Below are 22,643 nucleotides of genomic sequence, written 5' to 3' on the forward strand. Positions count from 1 at the left end.
TCACAAAGCATCTCTTGAAAAAGGAATACAAGATGCTCTTTGTAAATAGAAGTTCATGAGTCTGAGGAATGAAGTCATTTTCCAAAATCGCAGTGAACGATATTCTTTTTCACGAGCCAACGAGAAGCTGAGAGGTGGGCTTGAGGGAAAGGAACTGAGTGAAGCGTGTTAGAGAAACTTCGCCCTGTTAGCCCATGGCACAGCCAGGCTGTCTCCCTCCTCCTCTTCCTCCTCCTCCTCCCGCCCACAGCCTCCCCTCCCCCGTGACATAAGAAATGGCTAGTCTAGCAGGGTTTTTTTTTAATAAATTTGGCACCTTTCTGCTTTCAGCTGAATAAACTGGAGATGTTAAAAAATAAACAGTCAGGAGAGTCAATGACTTGTTTGGAGCAGTGGGATGGAATTGTGGGGGGTTGGCGTGGAGAGGGAGGAAAGGGTGACCTCACTTTCTGAACAGTAAAGTTTGAGTGGGAGGGTCTCCACACGAAAGGTAAAAAAGGGAATGATGTGAACATGTGAAGGAAGCCAGAGCTCTGAACAGAGCGTCAGTCTGTATCCTGACAGGGGGAGATAAGGTGGCTGGAGAGCTAGCGGTGCTTTCCTGGAATACAATCTCTGTTTGACACTCTCTGCTTAAGCACTGCCCATCTGTATGTTATTGTGCTGGAGCCTCTGGGGAAAAAGAGGAGCCACAGGCACGGAGAGAGAACGAGGGAGGCAGCAAAAGCGTTTTTCTTCCCTTCTTTTCCTTTTTTTTTTTTTTCTTTTTTTTTTTTTTTCCTCTTTTAAATCGGGATCCGGTTAGACTGCCTTGAAGTGCCACATCTGGAAACTGAATGCTGAAAGAAAGTTAAAATAACTGAGGCACCACTAAGCCAAGGGGGGCTGATTGCAGAAGAGGGTAAACAATTACTGAGACGCTAGAAGACCACTGCTGGATGTAAAGGGAGGAAATGGCTTTGATCTCCGCCTGGCCCCTCATTTCTCCCGTATTATTCTTTTTGAGATGCTTCTCCTCCAGCACAGCCTCGAGTGAGGGAAGCGTTTTTCAATTTGACATTGAAGGTAGCTCAGCGGTCAGCACGCAAGAAGCCACTGTTATCAGAGGGCAGCAGCAGGCAGTAGCTACTGGAAGTTGGGTGCCTTTTGCTGAGGTACAGTAATTCCCTTCTCTCTCTAGCATCTGCAATTTTCTGTTTTCACCTGTCTGTGTCAAAGCTCCCACCTGGTTAACGTTAGCTTAATCATTTGAGCCTTAAAGCAATACAGGAGGTTTTGGGGGTGGGGGGGAGAGGTGGTCTGAGATGTTGCATTTCGGGACTGGAGAGGTTCAGACTTCAAAATGTACACATGCCCTGCCTGCTGTGAGCAGACAGCTGCTGTACTTTGCAGTGAAGCTGGCTTAGCATGTCTCTGACTTTCTTGCCAACATAACTAAACAGGCCTGTCCAAACAGAGCTATTTTACAAGAGTTAATTGTCACAACACTTTTCTGCTTGCCTTGTAATTCCTGCAATTGTAATTCTCTAAAATTTCCCGAGTCTGTCTTTTGATGGCAAACTCAGTCCAGTAGAAGTTTGTGCTTTTGCCTCTGAATGCTATCTGCCTCTAAAATCTGAAGTTTGTTTTCACAGTGAAAGCAGGGGATGATAAAGCAAATGCACCTAGGAAACTGCCTGTAGAGAACACACCTGCAGAGATTTTGAGTTCCAAAAATTATGTGGTTGGGATTAGTGACAAATAATATTAGAGAGATCTGAGAAGCAATTTGACAATGGAAAAAATTCCCACAACCCCTGTTATTTTGGGATTGATTTATATTCTTCATTTTAGCAACACTGCATCAGGAATGGGTGACTCAAAAGTACAGCTTGAGGAAATAATAAATTACTCCAGCATACGTGGGGGATGGGGAAAGGTTGGAAGTGGAAGAGTGGACACAGCACAGTAATATCTCATGCATGGTAGATGAAAAGTAGGAGGCTAATTGAGTTCCATAAGGTCATGGGAAGGGAAAGAGCAGTTCTTCTAGCATAGCATCCAAAAATGAGGTAAGATTAACACAGCTGTGTCACTGTGACAATACCAAGATCGCAATCTCCAATATCACACAGCTGATTTTCCACCTATCCTCCACTTGCCAGAATTAAAAGCCATGGAAATAAGTGCATAAAGCCTTCAGAAAGCCAGGGCTGCTGCAGGGCTGGGCAGAGATAATTCCTCTGCTCCAAGCAGCTGGACAGCCTCAGGAAACGCCTGCCCACCCTGCCAGAGAGCCTGCATGAAACATGACCTGTGTGAGAAAACTGAAGGTTAAACCACGCTTTGCTCAGCATAAGGACTCTCAGGAGCCATCCCAGTTTTTGGACAGGCTTCATAATGTAGGATGTACAGATTTTCTCCTCTGGCCTTGGATCAGCCCCAGGAAGCTGTATTGACACCTGTTGCTTACAACATGGAAAGTCCCTCAATGAAATGCCTGAGTTAAGAGCTGGATGGGTTTTGTAGCTGTTTTTGATGGGATAATGAGCAGAAGTGATTATTAGTCTTTCTTGAGGTGATAGTATAGTATGGTTTTCCCAAAGACAGGTCAAATTTCTCCATGTAAATATACTAGATTTTACCTTGGGAAAGCACTGTGAAATATATTGGACACTGCACGGAAATGACACTTTTGGGTTCTTCAACAATTTCAATCCTTCCAAAATTTTTCCTCAGGCTAACATAATAGACTCAATAACTGGTGTGTCCTCTGGTAGTTTACTTCAGCCCATGCAATGGCAGCACTTAGACTCTGGATCCCATCTTACAACTGTATGACTGTGCCTGGTATCATCACACTAAGGCCCTTGACTGCAGAATATTATGGTTTCATGAGGAAGAAGCAGGGACTTCAGCACCCCTTGCTAGCTGCATATTTCAGGCCCCACCTCCATGGCAATTTCCAAGGAAGCCCAGTAGGATGCTTTTTTGGGGATAGGGCAGATGGCTCTGTAATAGTGGGCACCTGCTTACTCATTGATCCATGTGTGGTTGGTAACAGCATTTGAGGAACAGGCTTTAAGCCTGAAGGTTGATGTAGGGGCTAGAGAGTGATGGTTTGGTAGTCTCTCACCCAAGGAAGGAACATTGCTTTTGGTCCTCAAAGAGCTTCTCCCTCCCACAGCTCACCTCTCCTTGCTCAGCCTCAGGAGCAGGGTTATCCCAGCAGGTTTGAATTAGCCTCTTTTGGAGCACGAGTGCTTAACCCACAGCTCACAACAAACCGCTGAGTAAACTCCCTTACACAGCGCGGTTTGATTCAGCTCCTCTGTCTAAATATTGACTCAGGCCTACAGCTCTCCCAAGCAGACAGACGCTGTTAGTCATGTCAAATAGTGCCAAATTATACAGAGGGGGCAGCTTCATACAGCAGAGTTACAAAGCCACAGATGGGGCTTCACTGTGGTCTGTGGTGACAGTCAGCTGCAACATGAAACATGCTGGTGGGAGTTTCCAAGATGTAACTGGTGGGATGCTCTTAAATCCTGGTAAGAGTTTGATATTATGAACCTATGGAAAAACAGGAGATCTCAATTAATGTCACCTTTCCAATCCTCTTCCTTTACCTCGTGTGACAACCCTAAACTGGGAGGAACTGGGAGAAGTGGTTTAAAAAATCAGAATTAAAGTTAATATGGAGCTTTGCCTTCTTTTTTTTTTTTTTTTTAATTTTTATTTTCCTGGTATTTGAATGAAAACCTCTTAAGACAAGAGAACTAACTATGTTCTTAATGCTGTGCTGATATGCTGTATTCATGCAGAGAGAGTACTATGGGTCTGAGTTGGACTTCAGGCAACATCAACTACCTTGGTGCCCTCATTCTTAATCATTATGTGATCCAGAGCACCTAAATTAGGCACATAAATTGTTCCTAGATGTTTCAATCAGAATCAGGGACTGTCTTCAAGTACAAACCTAAATTCCCCATACAGTAGTGGCAGGCAGATTTTTTAAGCCTCTAATTCCTAGTGGTGCTCCCTGGAAACGCTCAGAGGAGTCTCTCCCTCTTTAAGGACTTTGTTGGATGCTTGCTTCAGGACAGCTTTATAAATCAGCTAAAGCAGATGTTTAAATTAACCAGACTAGATTTCACACAATGAAATGTTGTGTTTCCTACATAAGGAGCATTGTTAGTGACCACCATGGAATATCTGCCTCTCCCTTCAAAAGAATTGCTTATAAATTAATTAAAATGATTCAGAAAAGTATCATGAGAAGAATTACAGTGTTAGGAGTTTGAAGATAGCTGAGAGAGTCTGCAATCCAATTTGCCAATTCAGAGGGAGATAAGAAAAAAAATTGAACTTATTGTGTAAGTACATACACGGGCAAAAAAATTAACAATAGGCTTGTTAGTCTAATAAATTAAGGTCTTGGCACATGCAACAATTGGAAACTGAAGGTGACTATATTGAACCTACAAATTAGTTAAAAAATTTTATTTTCAAAAGTGATTAAGCACTGGAAATTTTTTTTCAAATGTGTTGGTTTGTCCATGAAGAGGCAGATCAATATGAAAAGCACTCTTAAGTACCCAGACTACTTGTGTGCTATTTAGGAAAATTAGGTTTCTTGGCCTACAAAGATAATAAGGGCAGGGGGGAAGATGCCTAATCCTGATGCCTGTGGGGAGACAGAGAGAAAAGGAGTGCAGAGCAGTGGATCCAGCTCATTAGTGCAACCCCAAGAGCAATTGGTGAAGTCAGAGATTGGTTTTTGCAAACAAGGATAGATTAAAAATTTTTATATGGAAGATTCATAAGAGATGGAAGCAAAGGACTTAAAACAGGCAGATATCAAATGAAAGCAGACAAGCAAGTGGCAAACATCAGAGATTTTTGTTATAGTGTTCCACTTACTAGCTTGGACACAGCAGAAGGAAGGTGAATGGTGAGACATCTCCAGGTTTGGTGAGGCACGAAGGTAAAATTGAAAACCAGGAGTAAGTTCTGAGAACAGTTATATCACACGGTCAAACACATGCCTCTGAACTAAGAGGCAGGTCATACATTACCATTTGGGTCTGAAACCTGCCACTGTAAACATTTCTTTTCGTAAATTCCACTGATAAATTAGTTTTAATTATATAGGTGTAGATTTTGTTCCCCATTTCATCCCCAAGGAAGAAAGTTCCTTACAGAGTCTAAGGTAAGAATAAAAAATAGTACAAGACTTCAAATACTAGAGACTATCAGAAATGATTCTCTGTGATCCACACTTTGTTGGCACTCTCCTTAACGTAAAATGAACGTAAGGTGACATCCAGTAAAATATTCATTTCATTCTGACGTAAATGACTAGAAGAGGCCAGAGACTAGTATGGGAGATGAGTGTGGGAAGGATTAGGGGAAGAAAGGGAAGACAGACATTCTGTAGAACAAGACATCTGCCAAGCCAAAAAAGGATAATCTCAAATGTCCTATATGGATAGAAGAAGTGAAGTAAATAGTGGGAAAGGAAGTAAACTAAAGCAGGAAGACAAAGGAGAGGAAAAAATTAGAGCAAGAATGAGATAATCAAGAGTCTTAAGAGTAAAGAAAAAAATTAAGTTGGGACAGGGCAGGAAGCCAATTCCCAGAGTGAAGGAAAGCATGATATTGTTGGACAGATGGAAGAGGAAAACTGTTTCCAGCATCAGTGTTTTTGGCTCAGGGGAAAGGCAGAGAGGCAAAAGTCCTTTAAAGGAAACAATTATCATATTCAAGTCAAAATTAGCCATTTACTATAAGAGAAAGTAAGAGGCAGAAGTTGTCTGATGGAGCTTGTGTGCTAAAATGACATGTTTGACAATCATTTTTTCCCACCTGACTTTTACCAGCAGCTGTTAAAAAAAATGCAAGAAGCACTATTTGAGATGTTTGCTTTCTGGTTCTCTAAAGCAATAAGCAATGATTAGCATGGGACTTGTGACAAACTCACCTCTCTAAAATGGCTCACAATAAATATATAAAATGACAGCAATCATAAGTCCCAGCCACTTGTTAAAAAAGATTCAAACTATTTCCAAATCATCTTCACTCTTTTTCCCCAAAAAGGCTGAAACAGAAAATCTTGCAAACTGTTGAGAGAAACCACAATTTGATCTTTACTTGTAGCATTAATCTGTTCAAAACAAACTAGTACTACAAGAAGCAGCAGAAGACCTAATCCTGAGGTGTGAGCCAAAAAGGGTTTTAGCTTGGAACAGGAACCTTTATATTCTTTTAAGCTAATGTGACCTGCATCTACTTTTGAAAAGCAGATATTTAAATTAATTCACTTCAGACTCTTGAGGTTATGTTAGGTTAACTCCTCTAATGGGCAATTTGGATTTCTAGCTGCTGTTTTTTTCTGATACAGCAAGGTTATGTTCTGAGAAACATCTAGTAGTGGGGAGGAAGTTTTACTGCAGATGTTTGTGATTCCAACTTAAGTTTCTCATCAAAACTTTAATAAAAATCAGCTGCTTGGAGTAGAGCCACCAGTCCCCAAACCTTTTGAATCATAGGAAGCTGAAGCAAATGGAAGCAAAAGACAGAGCAGATGCATAGTTGGAAATTTTCTCCATTTCAAGAAGATGTATAAAACACCCACCAGAAAACAAAATTTAAACTCCACTGCAGTTTGTTCCCACAGTTTTGGGCAAGTACCAGCAAAGTGCCTCAAAGCTAATTCTGACCTGACCTGAAAACCAATAGAAGGCATTTTATGCCCACTCTTATTCACAACATGGGAAGCAAGGAAGGAATTAAAAGTCCAGTTTTTCCAGGGGGCATGAGAAGAAATAAAAGAATTGCTTCCTGAAGGAAAACTTGGCCTGATTTAAACTGATAACAATTAGAGCTTCTAGTGTTCCAGAGCTGTGTAAAAGAGGTCTAGTTTCTGAGTAACACATAGGAAGCCACTGATAATTTACAACTTGCTTCTGGACTTTGATTTCAAATACCAAAATATAGACCCTTAGGGTTTTATGTTTTAATTGGTCCTCTTGAATGTTTGGATCTGATCCCAGCCCATTTTCACACACCACCATGAGCTGGGGATGTTTGGGTTATGCATCCTAATGCAAGATTCAACAATTGCTGAATAGCATTATACACAAAGCTGTTAGAGTTCCAAAATTTTTGAAATCTAATTTTTTGTCATTAAAATCACAAAGACCTTTTCCTAACTGTCAGTCAGGATACATAAAGTGTCTATTTGACAATGAAAACATATTGACTAAAATACAGTAAATATGATCTGACTTTGTTGTTCCTGTTTAACTGTATTTTGCAATTCTTTATATAGTTATTTTCTTGAAATAAATACTTCATAAATACTAGAACTCCTTTTTTTTTCTTTTGTGACAAACCAGCAAGAAACAGTTCTAAGCCCACAGCATTCAAGAATCAAAGAATGAGAGAGGGTTGTGAAAAATATTTTTGAAATTATTATTTCAACTTTACAAGACTGTAAGAACAACTTAAATATTATTGTTTAGGTCATGACATATAGAAGCCAGGGAGTATGAGAGGAACTGGCACACCTTAATTAATTTGAAATATAACTGATTTGAAACATAATTTAATAATTACTGAATAAAAAGACTCTACCTGGATGAACAACTTTCAAAATGTTCTGTAAAAATAGAGTTTTTAACTATAACTGTAGGACTTCGAACATTGTTTGACTCTGTCTACCCAACAAAATGAATAAAAATTAGCTCATTCAATCTTTGACCATTGCTGCCAGTGGAAAAGTAGCTACATAGAACCAGCACCTAAACCAGATACTTTCTGAGCACTGTAGCACCCTGTTACCACCCCACAATGCCTCTTTGTACTCTCATATGAAAGACCTTCTAAGTGGCAAGAGATTAGCAGACTTTTCTGCCAAGGCTAGGGCAAGGCCAGTATGTCCTAGGGTTTTCTACTGTGGTTTTCCACCTCTGAGCCTGGATGGTAGCCCATGGAGAGCCACAGAGAGCCTGCCATTCATACCTCCCTTGTGCTGTTCTCCCCACTCCTGGCTCCAGGGACCCTTCCTGAAAAGCACTTTGTGGAAGCAAGCATTTGTCCAGATCCAGTATCCAAAACCAGAAAATAATAATTAAAAAATCTGGCAGGACTAAATATAACATAACCCGCCCTACCCTCGCTAATAGAGTCCTTCATGCCCCAGAAAGGCCAACACAGCCTGGCCCATTGAGGGTTGGCAAGGTCCCCAGAGCACCAGTACCTGGCACAGATTCGTTCAGGGGCAGGTGGAGAGGTATTGGAGGTCTAGACTTGGTGTAAGGTCAGGGGAAATTTGTGTGCCCTGCTCAGCCTTTGGCAAGTTTGTGGTTTTCTGTGGCTCTCCAGTCAATGGCAAGGATAGGCTGCAGAGGCTCAACAGGGTCTCTAAGGCACCAGCTAATTCAGGGTGTTTGGTGATGGATTTCTGTGAGGGATGAGAAAAGAAATTGTTTTCCTTTTGATACATCGATTCCTCCCTCTCTTTGAGCCAATAGAAAAATTTCTTCATTATCAGACTTTGTCTGTGATGAAACAAGCCCAGAGGCATTGAGAGATCAAGGCAGGTTACCCTTTCTCCCCAGCCCTGGCTTTTCCTCTCTTCCTTCAGAGCACAACCTCTGCCCAGCTTCATCCTGAATGTAAGGCGTGCAGTACAAAGTTAACCATGCTGAGCTGTCTTTCTGCCTTCCCACACATTTGCAAAGTGCTAGGATGATCCAGGGAGAAAACCCTATTTCTGAAAACTGCCCAGACACATGGGATCTTCCCATCAGCCATCCCCAGAATCTGTCTAGTCCGTAGCTGGGACACCCTTGGGAGGCAGAGATGAATGAAAGCTCTTTCTCTTCATCTTTCAAGATTTTCACATTGGCTCAGGTCTCCTTCTAACAGACTTTTAATTGATGCTATGGCTATTGGTCAAGCAGATCACTGTTTTTCTCTGCTGTGATTCCAACATTTCAAAGAGCTGCAAAATCAAACCAGGAAATACTAGAAATCTAGGAAGGGGGGAAGTTGAAGTTTGAGATTTACCCTCTCAGTTTTAACAGTGTCCCACAAGCACATTAGTACTTGCTTTAAAGCCCACTTTTCTTTTTCATCCCTTGAAAAATTTTGTCTCTATCTGTAAATCTCTCAGGGAGTACTGTAGTTTGTCAACTGATTATGTCTCACTTATCTGAGAGCCTCAGTGACTCAGAATGTACATTTCATGTAAGTGGGCACTGGGCGGAGGGTGGTTAATGAGGAAACAATGTAGATTTTTCCCTTTTCCTGTAAATTGAATAAACTTGGCATTTTTTTGAAAGAGGAAAATCAACCAGTTACCCTTTCGACTGCAGATTTTCTATTTCCAACAGTGAACGTCTGTAAGAGTAAGTTTTTCACTCAGTGGCAGCACAAATAAGTAAATTAGAGACTGGTACTAATCTCTGATTTTTAGCCAGCTTCCAGACAGCTAAAACACTTTAGCCCTTCCCCTTTTTAGAGAAGAATGCCTTTTAAGCAGAGGCTTTGTCTTTCCCACTGTATATGGAAAAAATGACTGTGCAGTTCTATGGAGAATGCCTAGCTGAGATATGTTTATGTTGGATCCAACCCCATCTCTGTTGCTGAATGGCAGTTTGTTTTCCACTTGAGCTGGGGAAGGGATAACAGTCTGGAAACTTTTTCAACACAGGAAATTTTTAAAAAATTTAATACAATTACTTGGTCAAGGTAAAAGATAACGTTGTTCTGCATAAAGCCATTAGGCTTTTAGCTATTTCTTGTTTTTGCATGAGTCTGTCACTGCTGCATAGAAGGAGAAATAGAAGGAACTTTTTCCTGTGTCTTCCTGCCAGCTGGATTTTTTCTAGAATTGTAGCAACTGGTTTCAGTCTTGCTAGTTTCAGTCTTAGTGATCTCTGATCTTTGTGCCTAAAACTCTGAGAAGAGGGTTTCCACCACCTTCATAACTTGGCCTTTATTATCATCAAAAATAAACTTCTCTTTTGGAGGCTGATGAGTTGATAACTCATTAGGTAATACATAATTCAAATTGTCATGGATAAGTCAGCAAGTAAAGTTTTCAAGTTAAAAGGCTATGAAGTTAACGTCTTGTTCTGTGTCCCTTAAATCACAACTTTTCCGGTAAATTTTGAGGAGGGCTCAACCCCTCTGTATATATAAACAATGGAGAACTTCTAGTGTTTAGTTGCTGCTTAACAACAGCTGGAAAACCAGACTAAATTCAATCATCAGATATACTCTTAACAGCTGCAGACTGGCCAGACATGGTGTGCCTGGCTCCAGATCAGCCCTGTGCTCTCAGGTGGGACCATCACTGGGGATGCAATCTAAAGGGAATATTGAAATCCATGCACTGGGAATGGCAGAAAGGACACTGGTAGCAGAAAATAATGCTTCATTTGTTTCATCGCTAATTAAACAGTTCATTTACTGAAAAACATTATAGATTCACAACCAGCATCACTGTTTATTTATCATTGTTTTGGTGTTCAAAGTTTCAAATTACTCAGATTCACAAAAACACACTGCTGCAGATTTAATGAGCATTTCATATCACTTATCCAGAACATTCCATTATTACATTAATTTGCCCACATATATGGCAAATGCATTCACTGAGGTTTTTATTATCAAACCTATCTCATGTTAGAATTTCATTTAAAAAATATAAATATGCAAAAATATTGGAGAGCTCTACTGAATGATAATTTAAGCAGGAAAGAATTTGCTTTTACATTTGCAATTTAAATAAAAAACTCAAAACCTTGTTAGTGTGCAATAATTACTTTAGTTTGCAGTCTCATTAAATGCAATTAGAACTGAGATACCTGTCAAGATAAGTGGATAAAAAAAGATTACCAGCATTGTGCACAAATCTCTTCACCAACTTCTGGTACATTTCTAATTTACAACATCAGTGCAACACTGGAAATAATAAATATTTATAGTTAACAATGTCAGAAATTTAAAAGAACAATATAGGGATTTAATGTACAATACCAGGGTGCTTATTATAGAACTATCATGAATATTGATTTGGAGACTAGGCTAAAAAATGTGTTCCTCTCAGGAATGTTTACAGTTTTAAAAATAAATTTGAAATTGCAAACTACTAATTTGCATGAGGTTTCTGACTTTGAAATGGTAAATACTATAGAGTGGCTTTTTGCATGCAGACAGTTCCCTAACAGCTGTAGTGCCCTATTAAATGTTGCAATTAACTGTCTAGCTATGATGTCACACAATGAATTCATTTCTTCAGTAATAATAGTTAGAATGTGACCTTTCTCATTCAGAAGAATTTGATACTGTAGACCAGAGGTAGTGAAGGCTTATAGAAATTATAAATAGAGCTTGGAGGCCTAGAGGAAGCTTGTTTGTTTTTAATTCTCTAGTTTGCAAGGATTCAAAGCCCAGATAAATTTAGCAAAAATCAACAGAGAACAAATAAAATTGCAGAGCAGTGTTCACTTTTGCCTGCACATTTTGGAGTACCTCATGATGGAGGTAGCCCATGGAGAGCCACAGAGAGCCTTCTGTCACTCTCTCTCTATGATTACTTTGATGGTAGAGCATGTCTGGCCAACAGGTCAGTTATTAACTTCTGAGGGCCTCATACTGTAGAGGAAGACAAAGATCCTTCTGAAATGTCACTCCATAGGGATTTATATGTTCAAGTACAAAGACAATCTTGAATTTATTACTCACAGTCTGGGAATTTAAAGTCCATTTATTTCTTCAAATGATAACTCACAGTAGAGCATGACAGCTCTGTGAGAGGGCACCACCAGGGCATTTTATTTTTAAAATTAGTTATAGTTTACCTCAGTGGTTTGAAGAACTCACAGAAATCTCCTCCTTAGCCAAGACCTGCCTAGGAAGATGCGTGTAGTAATTTCAGAGAAAATAACAGGACAGATAAAGGGGAAGTTACCAGCAAAATTAATGTTCTTTGCACCTCGAGTAAGAGCTCCTGCTCTTAATTTGTTTTCTCAGGGAGTGAAAAATGCTTTCATCATTGTATCAAACAAAAACAAATGCCACAGATCATATTTTAAAAAGACAACTTCTATATCAAATAGATTTTTCTATATTCATGTTTCCTTTCTTGTATGAAGAAAACAAATTTTCCTTAAATATCTTAACAGTTCCCTTACAAAGTTATTTTGAAGTTTTCATGGGAAATTTTATCACTGAACTGTAATTCTTTCTATACTCTTTGACTAATCCTTTTCATGTGTATAGTATGATTCAGCAGTAAATCATTGCAGGTCACTCATAAAAGTTAACCTCAAGTACAAGACTGAGGTCTAAACCTAAGAAAGAATGGTGAGAAAAATGGAGAAGGCAGCACCGTGCCAAGCAATGCTGTGTACATACAAAATGTTTTCAAATGATATCTGTTTAGCTGAAAGCCAAAAACATTCCTTCAGCACTGCATTAAGAAAAGTCTTGGGTCCAGAAACAGCTTTGTGTTCACTGCAGGCATCTGGAACAAGCAAAACACAACTACCAGAAATGTCTGCCTATGTGGGGATACTCAGTATTCCAGGTGGTTCTGACTGGTTCTCTTACAAGACATGAAGTTGTTGAGGAGTGTCACTGCTGGGTGCATTGGGTACATCTGGGACACTGGGATTACAGTGTGTGCTCAGCCATGGATTACACTGGGTACATTTGGATACAGATAATGGGCTCTAGGCCCCCCTGCTTGGACCAGTCAATCTCCAGAGGTCCCATCCAGCCTCAGCTATTCTGTGATTCTGCATGGCTTTGGTCATTACTCCATTTTACTGATCGAGGAGCTGAATGAAAGACTAACGAGGAACTGAATGAAAGAGTAATGTTCATCGTTACACAAGACATAAGGAGAAGAATGTATTTTCTTGAGTCTCAGTATCCTTATGAACATCATAAGAGAGAGAGCAGCTCATCCATGGAAACAGGTGATGAGTTTCTTTGATGTTCAGCAAGAAGAATTATTTTTTGCTATGTTAATTTCAATTATAATGAATCTATTGTTGTGGAGGTGTTTGTAAATTAGAGGTGAAACATATGTAACAAAGTGGGTGAGTGGCAGAGACCAGGTGCAGGGATTGGCAGGGATAGCAAAGATGGGAGGAGAAGGAGGACAAATGGAAAGCTGAACAGGCAGGACACAAGCATGACTAGAGAACAAGGCAACAACAGAACGGCTGTGGGAGCCAATGGGGGCAGGTGGAGATCCAAATCCCTCAGTGTAATGTTCAGTTGCTCCATTAATAGATACAGCCCAGGAGAAGCATCGAGGCCTCCCCCAAGAAGGGCCAATGAACAATCTTCTCATCTGGTTGGCATTTACTGTAAGACTGTTTAAATGATATTCAAGCCTCGTTGCCAACAAGAGAGACATATAATATAGACAAGACTAAAAGGTAACCTAAAAATAAAAGCTCGAGTGAGCTATAAATACAAACTGAGAAGCCATGGATTTGACCAATGCCTCACAACATACATACAGATTTATTGGAACATATTCTGCAGGAAACCCCTCAATGCTACAAGTACTCACTGTGCTTTTGAAGAAATTGTGACTGCACAAATCTCTGTCCATAGGAATATTCTTTCTCCTTTGGCAAATTCAAATTCATACAAATTTTGGGAACACAAGGTCTAGAAGAAATTATTAAACAAATGATTCAAAATTACCTGGTCACTATTGTATGAATGCAGTATGAATGACAGCCAGAACAATATCAGAGCTGTCATCAAGTACTTGTATGTAAAGAGGCCAAAGACAGCTTCTAGAAATGGGTCCTTTTGTCTCAAAAAAAACAGGACAAAACAAAGCAGAGAAAATTTGAGAAATTCTACCCCAAGTCATACACTTCAGGATCTATCAGATCATGTAGTCATGGAATGTTAAGAGTTAGCAGGGACCTTAAAGATCCTGTAATCCCAGCTCTCCCTGCCATGATTGGCACTGCTGGAGAAGCAATAAAAATCAAAGTGTTTCAATACAGCTGTCTGTTATCTCAGCTTTTTCAGCTGCTGAGAGGCAAAGACCACCATCTCTAGCTTCTTTCTTACAAGGTATTATGTGAAAAAACGCAGAGCTTTGCTTTGCATTTTTTGATTTCACTTTGCTGATGATCTTGTGAACAGTCTGGTGTTCATGTGTCAAACAGATGAGAACAAAAACTGTGAAGAAGATGAGCAATGCCAAATAATATTCAAAATAGAAAATAATATTATGAGTGCTGTTTCCATGCAGTTACCTCTGGCAGGCCTACTCTTTTGGAAAACCATACAGAGGCATCTGAAAGCACCTGGTGCTGGGTGCAGTGATTTGTTATCTCCTAGTTAAGAAATATGGAGAGTCAGCCTTTCATGGCTAGCTAGGCCAAATTAGAAAGATGGATTACCTGCTGATGCACACTGCTCAGATATCGTACATGTATCTGCAAAATACGTACTGTCTCCTGGGCACACATGAAAACAGCATAGTTCTAACTTTAACTGCATCCCAAAACTTTCTTAGTGGTGTTTCTCAGCTATTGCCAATATTTTGTCCCAAAGCATTTTCAGCAAGAACTGATGAGCTGGCACCACTGAGATCCTAATCCAAAAATGTGGAAAAGTCTATATGTGAAGAGCACCAGAGTGCATTAAATAATAAACACCTTTCAGTTTGGTAAACTCAATCGCATCAATGCTCTGATGGGCTCAGAGCAGCTGCCTACGCATACAGAAATGGAGAAATGAGTGCAGGTTTTCCTGTCTGCTGACCCTCTGCAGCAAGTGTAGTTCATTTGTTTTCTGGTGAACATACAAGTCCATCCAGTCCTCTGGGACCAGGGCAAAAAACAACATGTCTCAGCTGGCAGCAGGGCCCTGCAGAGCAAATATAGGTATATCCTTTTCCCCCACTTAACCTGTGTCCATCCCCTCATACCCACAGACTTCTGAAACCCCATGCAGTGAAAAGATACTCCTAAAAACTACACATACTGAATTCTCAACTCAAAATTTAACCTCCAGCAGTGAAGCACCCTTTCTGTAATCAATAACGTGCATGTTGGCTGTGTAAGATGGCAAAGACCCCAGGAGACCCCAGGGCTCCTGAGTGTGCTGCACACCAGTAAAGGGGCTGACACTGAGCTGCAGTTGCACACAGTGTTTTCTATCTATCTGCTGGATTTTATATTTTGGCAGCAAATGGAGAGAGGTTTTCCCTGCAGGTCACCAAAGGCAGGAGGGTCAGGAGAGTGGGATGCGGCGTTGTTACAGCTCTTTCTGTTTGCATAAGGTTCCCCAGCAGGTTGAAGAAGAACTAAATCTTTGTGTCTGTGCTTATGAATAACACGTCTTTGACCTGAGGAATTTGAAATGTCTATTAGTTTGCTCCCAGGGAGCAAGAAGTGGTCGAATGACCACCAGTCTACAACTGGAAGACTGGATATGAAAAAATCTATGTTTAAATGCACTGGAAGTCAATTACGTCCCAAGCTGAATTGCAGATGTAAAAGTCATATTGCTGTCCTCAGTACCTTTTGATGAATGAAATACCAGAAGTATATTTGCATATATGTCCAGGGTAGAGAAGACAGTTTTGTGGTTAATGATTTCCAAGAATGATAAACCATAGATTTTGTGCCTGCCCAGAGTGGTTTTAAGACAGGATGTCCATGGATTCAAACACTTTGTTTATTTACATCCGAATTTGGCAAAGCAGTATTTTTAGTGTGCCTTTTGGGAAGAACCAGAAGGTGTCCTTAGAATGGGGTCATTCTTCCTTCTAGGCTAGATCTTTCCTGCATATAGGGAGAGAATTGGTTGGGCTGTCAGACATCAAGATTTCCTTTATATCCATCCAGTTTCTCTACCTGAACATCCTAAGACTTGTGGAACAGACTCTAAGGAGACTTTGCACTTCTCCAAGAATACAGAGCCCAGTAGTTTGGCCAGAACTGTGGCACAGCTGTTGCAGCTTGGACACTTCAACAAGGCTCAGCACATCTGACATGTGCAATAGGTTCCATCTCATGGACTTTGTATACGGAGCCGGCACCTACACATGAGCATCCCTCCCCATCCCTCCATGCAGTCAGGAGAGCAGCAGACACAGCTGACCCAATTTAGATGCATTGCCATGCACAAGGAATCAAACCATTCAGCGGATGTCCAGCTGGCTTCTGGCCACATGGCATCCCATGTGGAAGTCTCCGTGTGGATGACTCCCTGTGGTTTGGTCTCCCTACACAGGCAGGCAGCTGCCAAGGGTGGCTTGTGCTCACACCAGCACGGCCACAGCTGTGTTAGCTCAGGGCTGTTTCTGGGGCACAGAGCTCCTCGGGGCTGCAGCCTGGGACTACCTTCAGAGCTCACACAGACGTGCTGGGTGAGACCTGCTGGATGCTGAATGTTTGGCAGGACTTCTGTGAGCTCTTGGCTGAGGGTTGAAAGTGAAGTCCTTATTATAGGTGATCAAAAGCAGCAATCTCTTTGGAAAGGAGTACTACCTGTTCTGAGGAAGCCAGAGAAACTGAAATAACATTAAATATACACTAGAGAACTACTTTCTCAGGCTTGTTTCTCTAATGTTCTTATTTCTAATAAACAATTACATAAATGAATGTACTGGGAGATATTCAAACAGGAAAACATCTTTATTTTTAGGGAGGGCAATAGGCCATTTACCTCAAGTTGGCCTAAGCAAACAATCTTCAAAAAGGCCTCAGAACTGCAACTTCCAATTTCAAATACTGCTTATAAAGACAAATAAACAAGAGCAAGCATACTTGGGTTGGGTTTGAAAATGTCCTTAAGGAGCAGAAGGCTGATGTTTCCATGCTAATGCCATGCACAGAGACTGGTCTCTGTTTTGGAGACAAAGACTTCAAAATGGATGGAGGTGGTTTAGAGTATTCACCCCTCTCTGTATGGTAAAAGATGTAGACTTTCAGAGACTAGATATAACTTTGAGTCCCAAACCTCTGTTTGTCTAAACTGTTCCTTCCAGATGAATAAACATTTCTTATTGATGTGAAGCTGTCAAGAAGGGACATTGCTCCACTCAATTTGTCTGATTGTTTTCACCAACACATTGAAAACATGGACTTAAATTATCTGTGTCCTACTTAGACAGGTATCTACAGGTATATGATGCCTGTTATATCGAAGGAGCAACATTTTTCTATTTTCTTTTCCCTGTGCTCTGAAATTAAGCTTCATAATGTTCAAGTAGAGTTTGTTTTCTTTTCTTCTTTTTTTTATTTCTTTCATTTCATGAGAGACAACGGGGACTTCTAAGAGTCCTACAGTTCCAAAATCGTTAATCAGTCTATGTCAAGTGATAAATATTATTATACAAATATTTCACAATATGTTTCACTGTTCTCCATAAATGTTTTGATTAAGAGATAGCCTCTCAGCCAGATTTCACACTCCTCAAACTATGGATTCCTTAGGTTTATGTCTTTTGACAATATTTTTACCACTTTTACAGAAGAGTGCAGCCTGCAGAACAATGAAAACTGGAATGTAAAAATGTATTTTCAAAATTAAACTGTATGGCAAATTAAATTGCATCAAGATAAAGCAGGTAAATAAACTGTGGTATGTCAGCTTAACCAGAGACAGCTATGTAAGTACTTGGCTAAGACCAGATGACGGGTAATGAGAATTAATTATATTCTCTTCCACTGAAGGCTAAAAGAACATAATCAGAAAGAGTTTCTAAGACTTGGGTAGCAAGTGATGCTAGAGTCATTTATCTAACCTTTTGGCATATAAAAAATAATGTGTGGAGGCTGCCAGAAGCTAAGAAAATGTGCATTTTTTCCTCTTGCCATAAAAAATCACACTTCTAGATAAAATACAGGGTTTGCAATACAGGATAGAACTTCTTTGTATTTTTGAAGATAGATCTGGGATGTTACATTAATTGATTCTCATTTCACCATGAGCCCATGAGTTCATCAGGCTCAGCTGTGCCCGGATTGCGTACACTTTTACTATCCTGAACAGACCTTTCTCTCTAGTAGTGAGAATCTACTAAGTAATACCATAATGTTTGACTTTCATGTTCACAACTGAACATCCGTGTAGCTCCCCGAGGATCCTTCTCAGACCTGGACCTCTCTCTAGCAGCAAAGAACATAACACTTCTTGGAGCTACAAACAAGGCTCTACTGGCACTGACCTTAGCAGTGACTTGGCAGCTGATGTGCCATGACGACTTCTTGGAGTGCAACTCCTCAGTTCCCCACGTGCACCAGCTGTTTCCTCTTTTACAATGGTCCTGGAGGATACCACCATCTTTTTCTTCTGAGCTTGTTTTGGACCAGATGTGATGGGATTCCTGGTCCAGGACTGAAAATAGTATAATGGATGTGAAAAATGCTGAAATGTCCTAATGCAGACCGTTTAACCCTGAATATACATGCTTTCGTGTACCTCAGCACTTGGGAGGAAACTCTGGAAATAAGCACTGGTGCAGATCCAAGGGAACCTTTTATCATGGAAGAGAGCTTTTGTGTGTTTATATATTCACAAGTCACAAGTTCCAGTACTAACTAAAGATACATGCCATGTTTTCTTGCCATTAGATGAGGGAGTCAATGGCTACATCTGAAGTACTGAATAAAGCAGTGTTGGGACCTCCTTAGTTAAACAGGATAACACACCCTGTGTCCATGTGCTGAATCACCCCCCGCGTTTGCCCAGAGAAGGGTAGTCCTATAAAAACTGCCTCTTGGGAGCACATCCTAACAGATGCCACGCTCTGAGCTGGGCCTGGTCACTGGGAGGAAAATCAGTCTGTCAAGATCAAGGCCTGAAACCACACCTTGACTTTCTTCAGCTGGCAAATGCAGATGTGACCACCGAGAACACTCTGTGTGTTACCAGCCCAGCACTCTTATTTTGGGCAAAGCAAACCAGAAGAAGCAGGTTCACAGCAAACACCCACCCCAGGACAGCTGCACCACTCCTGTGAGCTGGCATCAGGGAAGGAATGGGGGACCAGGTTCTGCCCTCAGTTTGCAGGGGCATATTGGGAACAGCTACAATGAAATTGGTGGAACTGCTTGAATATAATATGGGAGTAAATTCATTCTCTGTGTATGTAATTTTCTTCCATCTTCAGTCCCATCTTACATCCAGACCAGCAGAAAGGTCTGAAGAAGCAGAAAACTACTACAGTCTCCCCAGTACTTTCAGCATGCAGCTAGTTCTTGTTTTTAAGCAATGTAATCATTAAATCCAGATGTAGGGCGGGAGGGGGGAATAAATGCCCCAGGGGTGCAGAGATTTTTAGGAGATCAGCAAGACCAACATTTGATTGGACTTTTCAACTTGAACTGGAACGAACTTTGTCCCTCGGGGAAAAAAGTATCTAATAATTGTGAAGACATTTGTTAATGCAGACCTAACATTTTGGCCTTCTAATTGTCTTCACTGTTCAGAAACAGACAGTGGACAGAAATGTTCCTCACTCAATTGCCTACATAACGATTTTGCAGGGAGGGTATTTCCATTTTTGTTCCTGTTTCTGCTTTGTGTGCAATAATTTTGTGCTCCCAGAACATTCAGCAATTTGAATCCCTCAATTAGCTCAACACTCTGACACTTCTTTTTATAAATACGATGTTGGCTCAAGCTCTGGAACAACCAACCAATCACTCCATTATCACTAGTAGGGCAAGGAGCAACAAAAATATATCAGAATAATTGAGAATGCCTGAGAAAACTTCAGACCCCAAAGGAAACAATCTGGATCCCATTTTTGCTTCTTTCCCTTGTCCCTCATAACATGGATTGTCAATACCTCATTTCTGGTTTACACTGATGCAATCCATGGTTTAAAGTGCTGTTTTAAGATAGTGAGCATCAGCGCCTTTCAAGTTTTTTGTGATTAATTGAATAACATGGGGGAGGAGAGGCTATTAAAAAATATCCAGATGACTTCCCCACATCTCATTTTGAAGAGGGGCTCTGACAATGAAAATAGAGGGACCTAGACTTGAGGCAGATGCCTTAGAAACAGAGAAGTATGTCTGCTAATAACAAAACTGGTTCCCAGTGGACCTTAGCCCAGTCTGTGCAGCCCTTGCCCTTACACTCAAACCAACGATGTAGCACTGACCTGCACTAACTTATTGCTGTGGACTAGATGGAAGCTCACTCATGGCTGCAGTGCAGGCACACCATCATTTCAAGTATAAATGAGATTATCATTATGGCTGAGTAAAGGATTTTCATAGACACCTTTACAAGCATTCCTACATTGTCCATATTCACTATCTTAAGTAAAAAATTATTCTGCACAGATCTGCAAAACCAAGAAAGCTTTTGGGCAGACACCAGAGGAACACAGTTAGGACCACCCACCAGCTCTGAGGCATCAGAGAATATAACAAGCTTTAGATCTGTATGGGTGGAAAGAAATACTGCAAAGGCAAACATTGGGACAAGAACCTGTTTTCAATTTAGAAACTAACTGTCTCCCTTCCACAATGTGTGGTGGAATCATTCAGCTGCAATCCTTAATCTGGCGGGAGCTAGTCCTACCACTGTGTAAAGACTAAACAACTGGAAAAAACAAGCAGTACAAATAGACAGTATTTCTGCTGTCCCAAAGAGTCTGTGGTCTGAAGACTTTGCCTCCTAGGAGCTATTATCAAAGAAAGTGTTTCCAAAACAAACCAGATATAATTCTGTGCACAAGAATGGTAAAGGCAACTGAGTTTTCCATTTATGTTCATCTCAACTTCTCAGAGCTCTCTGGCTCTCTAGACTAATGATTCATTTCTTAACTTCATTTTTAAAGCCTGTTGTTACTCAGCTCCTAAGATACGTTGTTTTCTAAGTGAGCAGTTACTCTGGCTGGATAGAGGGACCTACCCCCACTCAGGAATGGAAGTTAACATGCAGACAAGGCTTGGGTTTGCTGGCTCTTGCTATGCAGTGCTCCACAGCTATAACTACAGCACTATGCAGACATGTGAGTGCAGGTCCCAGGAGTGACATGGTCATGGCACAGTGCCATGGGTCCGTCCAGTCCCAGCCACCTGCAGGGACATTTGGCACCACTGCTCACAGGCCAGTTTCTGTGGGTAGGGGAGGTGTCACTATGTGGGTCTGCATCTGGTACTGCTGCTCTGCCATAGCTTACACTGAGCATGAGAAGCTGCACAGTGCAGAAAAAGACCTCATCCTTGATTTCAGGGCAACCCAAGAAAATAAGGAATAGGAAGATATAAAGGAAAGCTAATCCTCATTTTATCAGTGCAATACAGTAAGAAACCTCTTAGCTCATACAAATGCAAGAAGACACACCCATCTGATTACTTGAGCTTTACGCTTTTCCCACTTTTTCAAGGGTAAGTGACCTCAAGAGCCACAGAATACAAAAGGTTCTGTACGGAGAGCTACAGAAAATATTCCAGGAAAGTCTGGTGTACCTTACGCTGTGACAGCCACCTCAGGGATGCTGTTTGAAAGTTATAGCAGGAACAGCACTGTTGGCATATCACTGGTGTGGCAAATGATTTTTGGAGTGCTAAATGACATGCTGGTGTCTTCATATCAGTTCTGCCACAATACTGCAAGACTTAGACAGGAGTGACATATTTAGGATCCAAAAATTCATGGATCTAGCATAATACATGTGACACAGGGAGACTGGACAGGATGAGCAGGGTGACACAGGGTACCTGAGTTAACAGAGGTTGCTCCTGAGGTCAGCTTGTACACATCTCACCACGTGTGCAGAATGAGGGAAAAGTTCCTCAGTGAAGAACAAGAATTTATACATAACACAATAAAAATTATCCTCTTTAATTTTCTTTTTATTTTTCAGTACTTGAAGGCCACCTTAATAGCTTTGTGTTTCTGATTCCTTATATTATTGTTTTAATTATTATTCAAAAGAAGGTGATCCAGATATTTACAATTTCTCTTTCATTTTGGTAAGCTTTGGTAAGCTATCAAAATTACTAAATTAAATACAAGAGGCAAAGCCACACATTTATTCAAAAGGGCATTGATCTTTGTAGGTATGTTTCTGTTTCCCATAGGTTATTCATCCAAATCTCATCAAAGCTTTGATGTAAAGTAAATTTTCTAAAGCTTTTTTTTCTTTTCTTTTCTCTTTTCTTTTCTTTTTTTCTTTTCTTTTCTTTTCTTTTCTTTTCTTTTCTTTTCTTTTCTCTTTTCTTTTCTCTTTTCTTTTCTTTTCTTTTCTTTTCTTTTCTTTTCTCCTTTCCTTTCCTTTCCTTTCCTTTCCTTTCCTTTCCTTTCCTTTCCTTTCCTTTCCTTTCCTTTCCTTTCCTTTCCTTTCCTTTCCTTTCCTTTCCTTTCCTTTCCTTTCCTTTCCTTTCCTTTCCTTTCCTTTCCTTTCCTTTCCTTTCCTTTCCTTTCCTTTCCTTTCCTTTCCTTTCCTTTCCTTTCCTCCTTTTTTCAGTAAAAAGCTATTCCTTTCCAATAAATACACCTTCTTCACCAAATAAGGATTTTGATTCTGGTTAAGTCATCCTCTAGTACAACAAGCAGTAAGAATCTGCCAGCCCCACACCCATAGTTTGTCAGGGACAGGACACAGGCAGGAATGCTGACAGCCTTAACACTCT

At 40.6% G+C, this 22,643-nt stretch overlaps 1 protein-coding gene across 2 annotated transcripts in view; it reads left to right on the forward strand.

The window, feature by feature from the left end:
* The first annotated feature begins 427 nt into the window (after positions 1-427).
* LAMA4 (laminin subunit alpha 4) overlaps positions 428-22,643 on the forward strand; it is a 103,233-nt gene continuing 81,017 nt past the window's right edge. For both annotated transcript variants that reach the window (XM_066179378.1, XM_066179379.1), the window contains exon 1: positions 428-1,154. In XM_066179378.1, coding sequence (XP_066035475.1) covers positions 954-1,154 — 201 coding nt within the window. In that variant the 5' untranslated portion in view covers positions 428-953. The remainder of the gene's footprint in view (positions 1,155-22,643) is intronic.

Source organism: Chamaea fasciata, unplaced genomic scaffold (genome assembly GCF_029207755.1).
Source record: "Chamaea fasciata isolate MVZ Bird 193981 ecotype frontalis unplaced genomic scaffold, bChaFas1.0.hap1 SCAF_3, whole genome shotgun sequence".
NCBI lineage: Eukaryota > Metazoa > Chordata > Aves > Passeriformes > Sylviidae > Chamaea > Chamaea fasciata.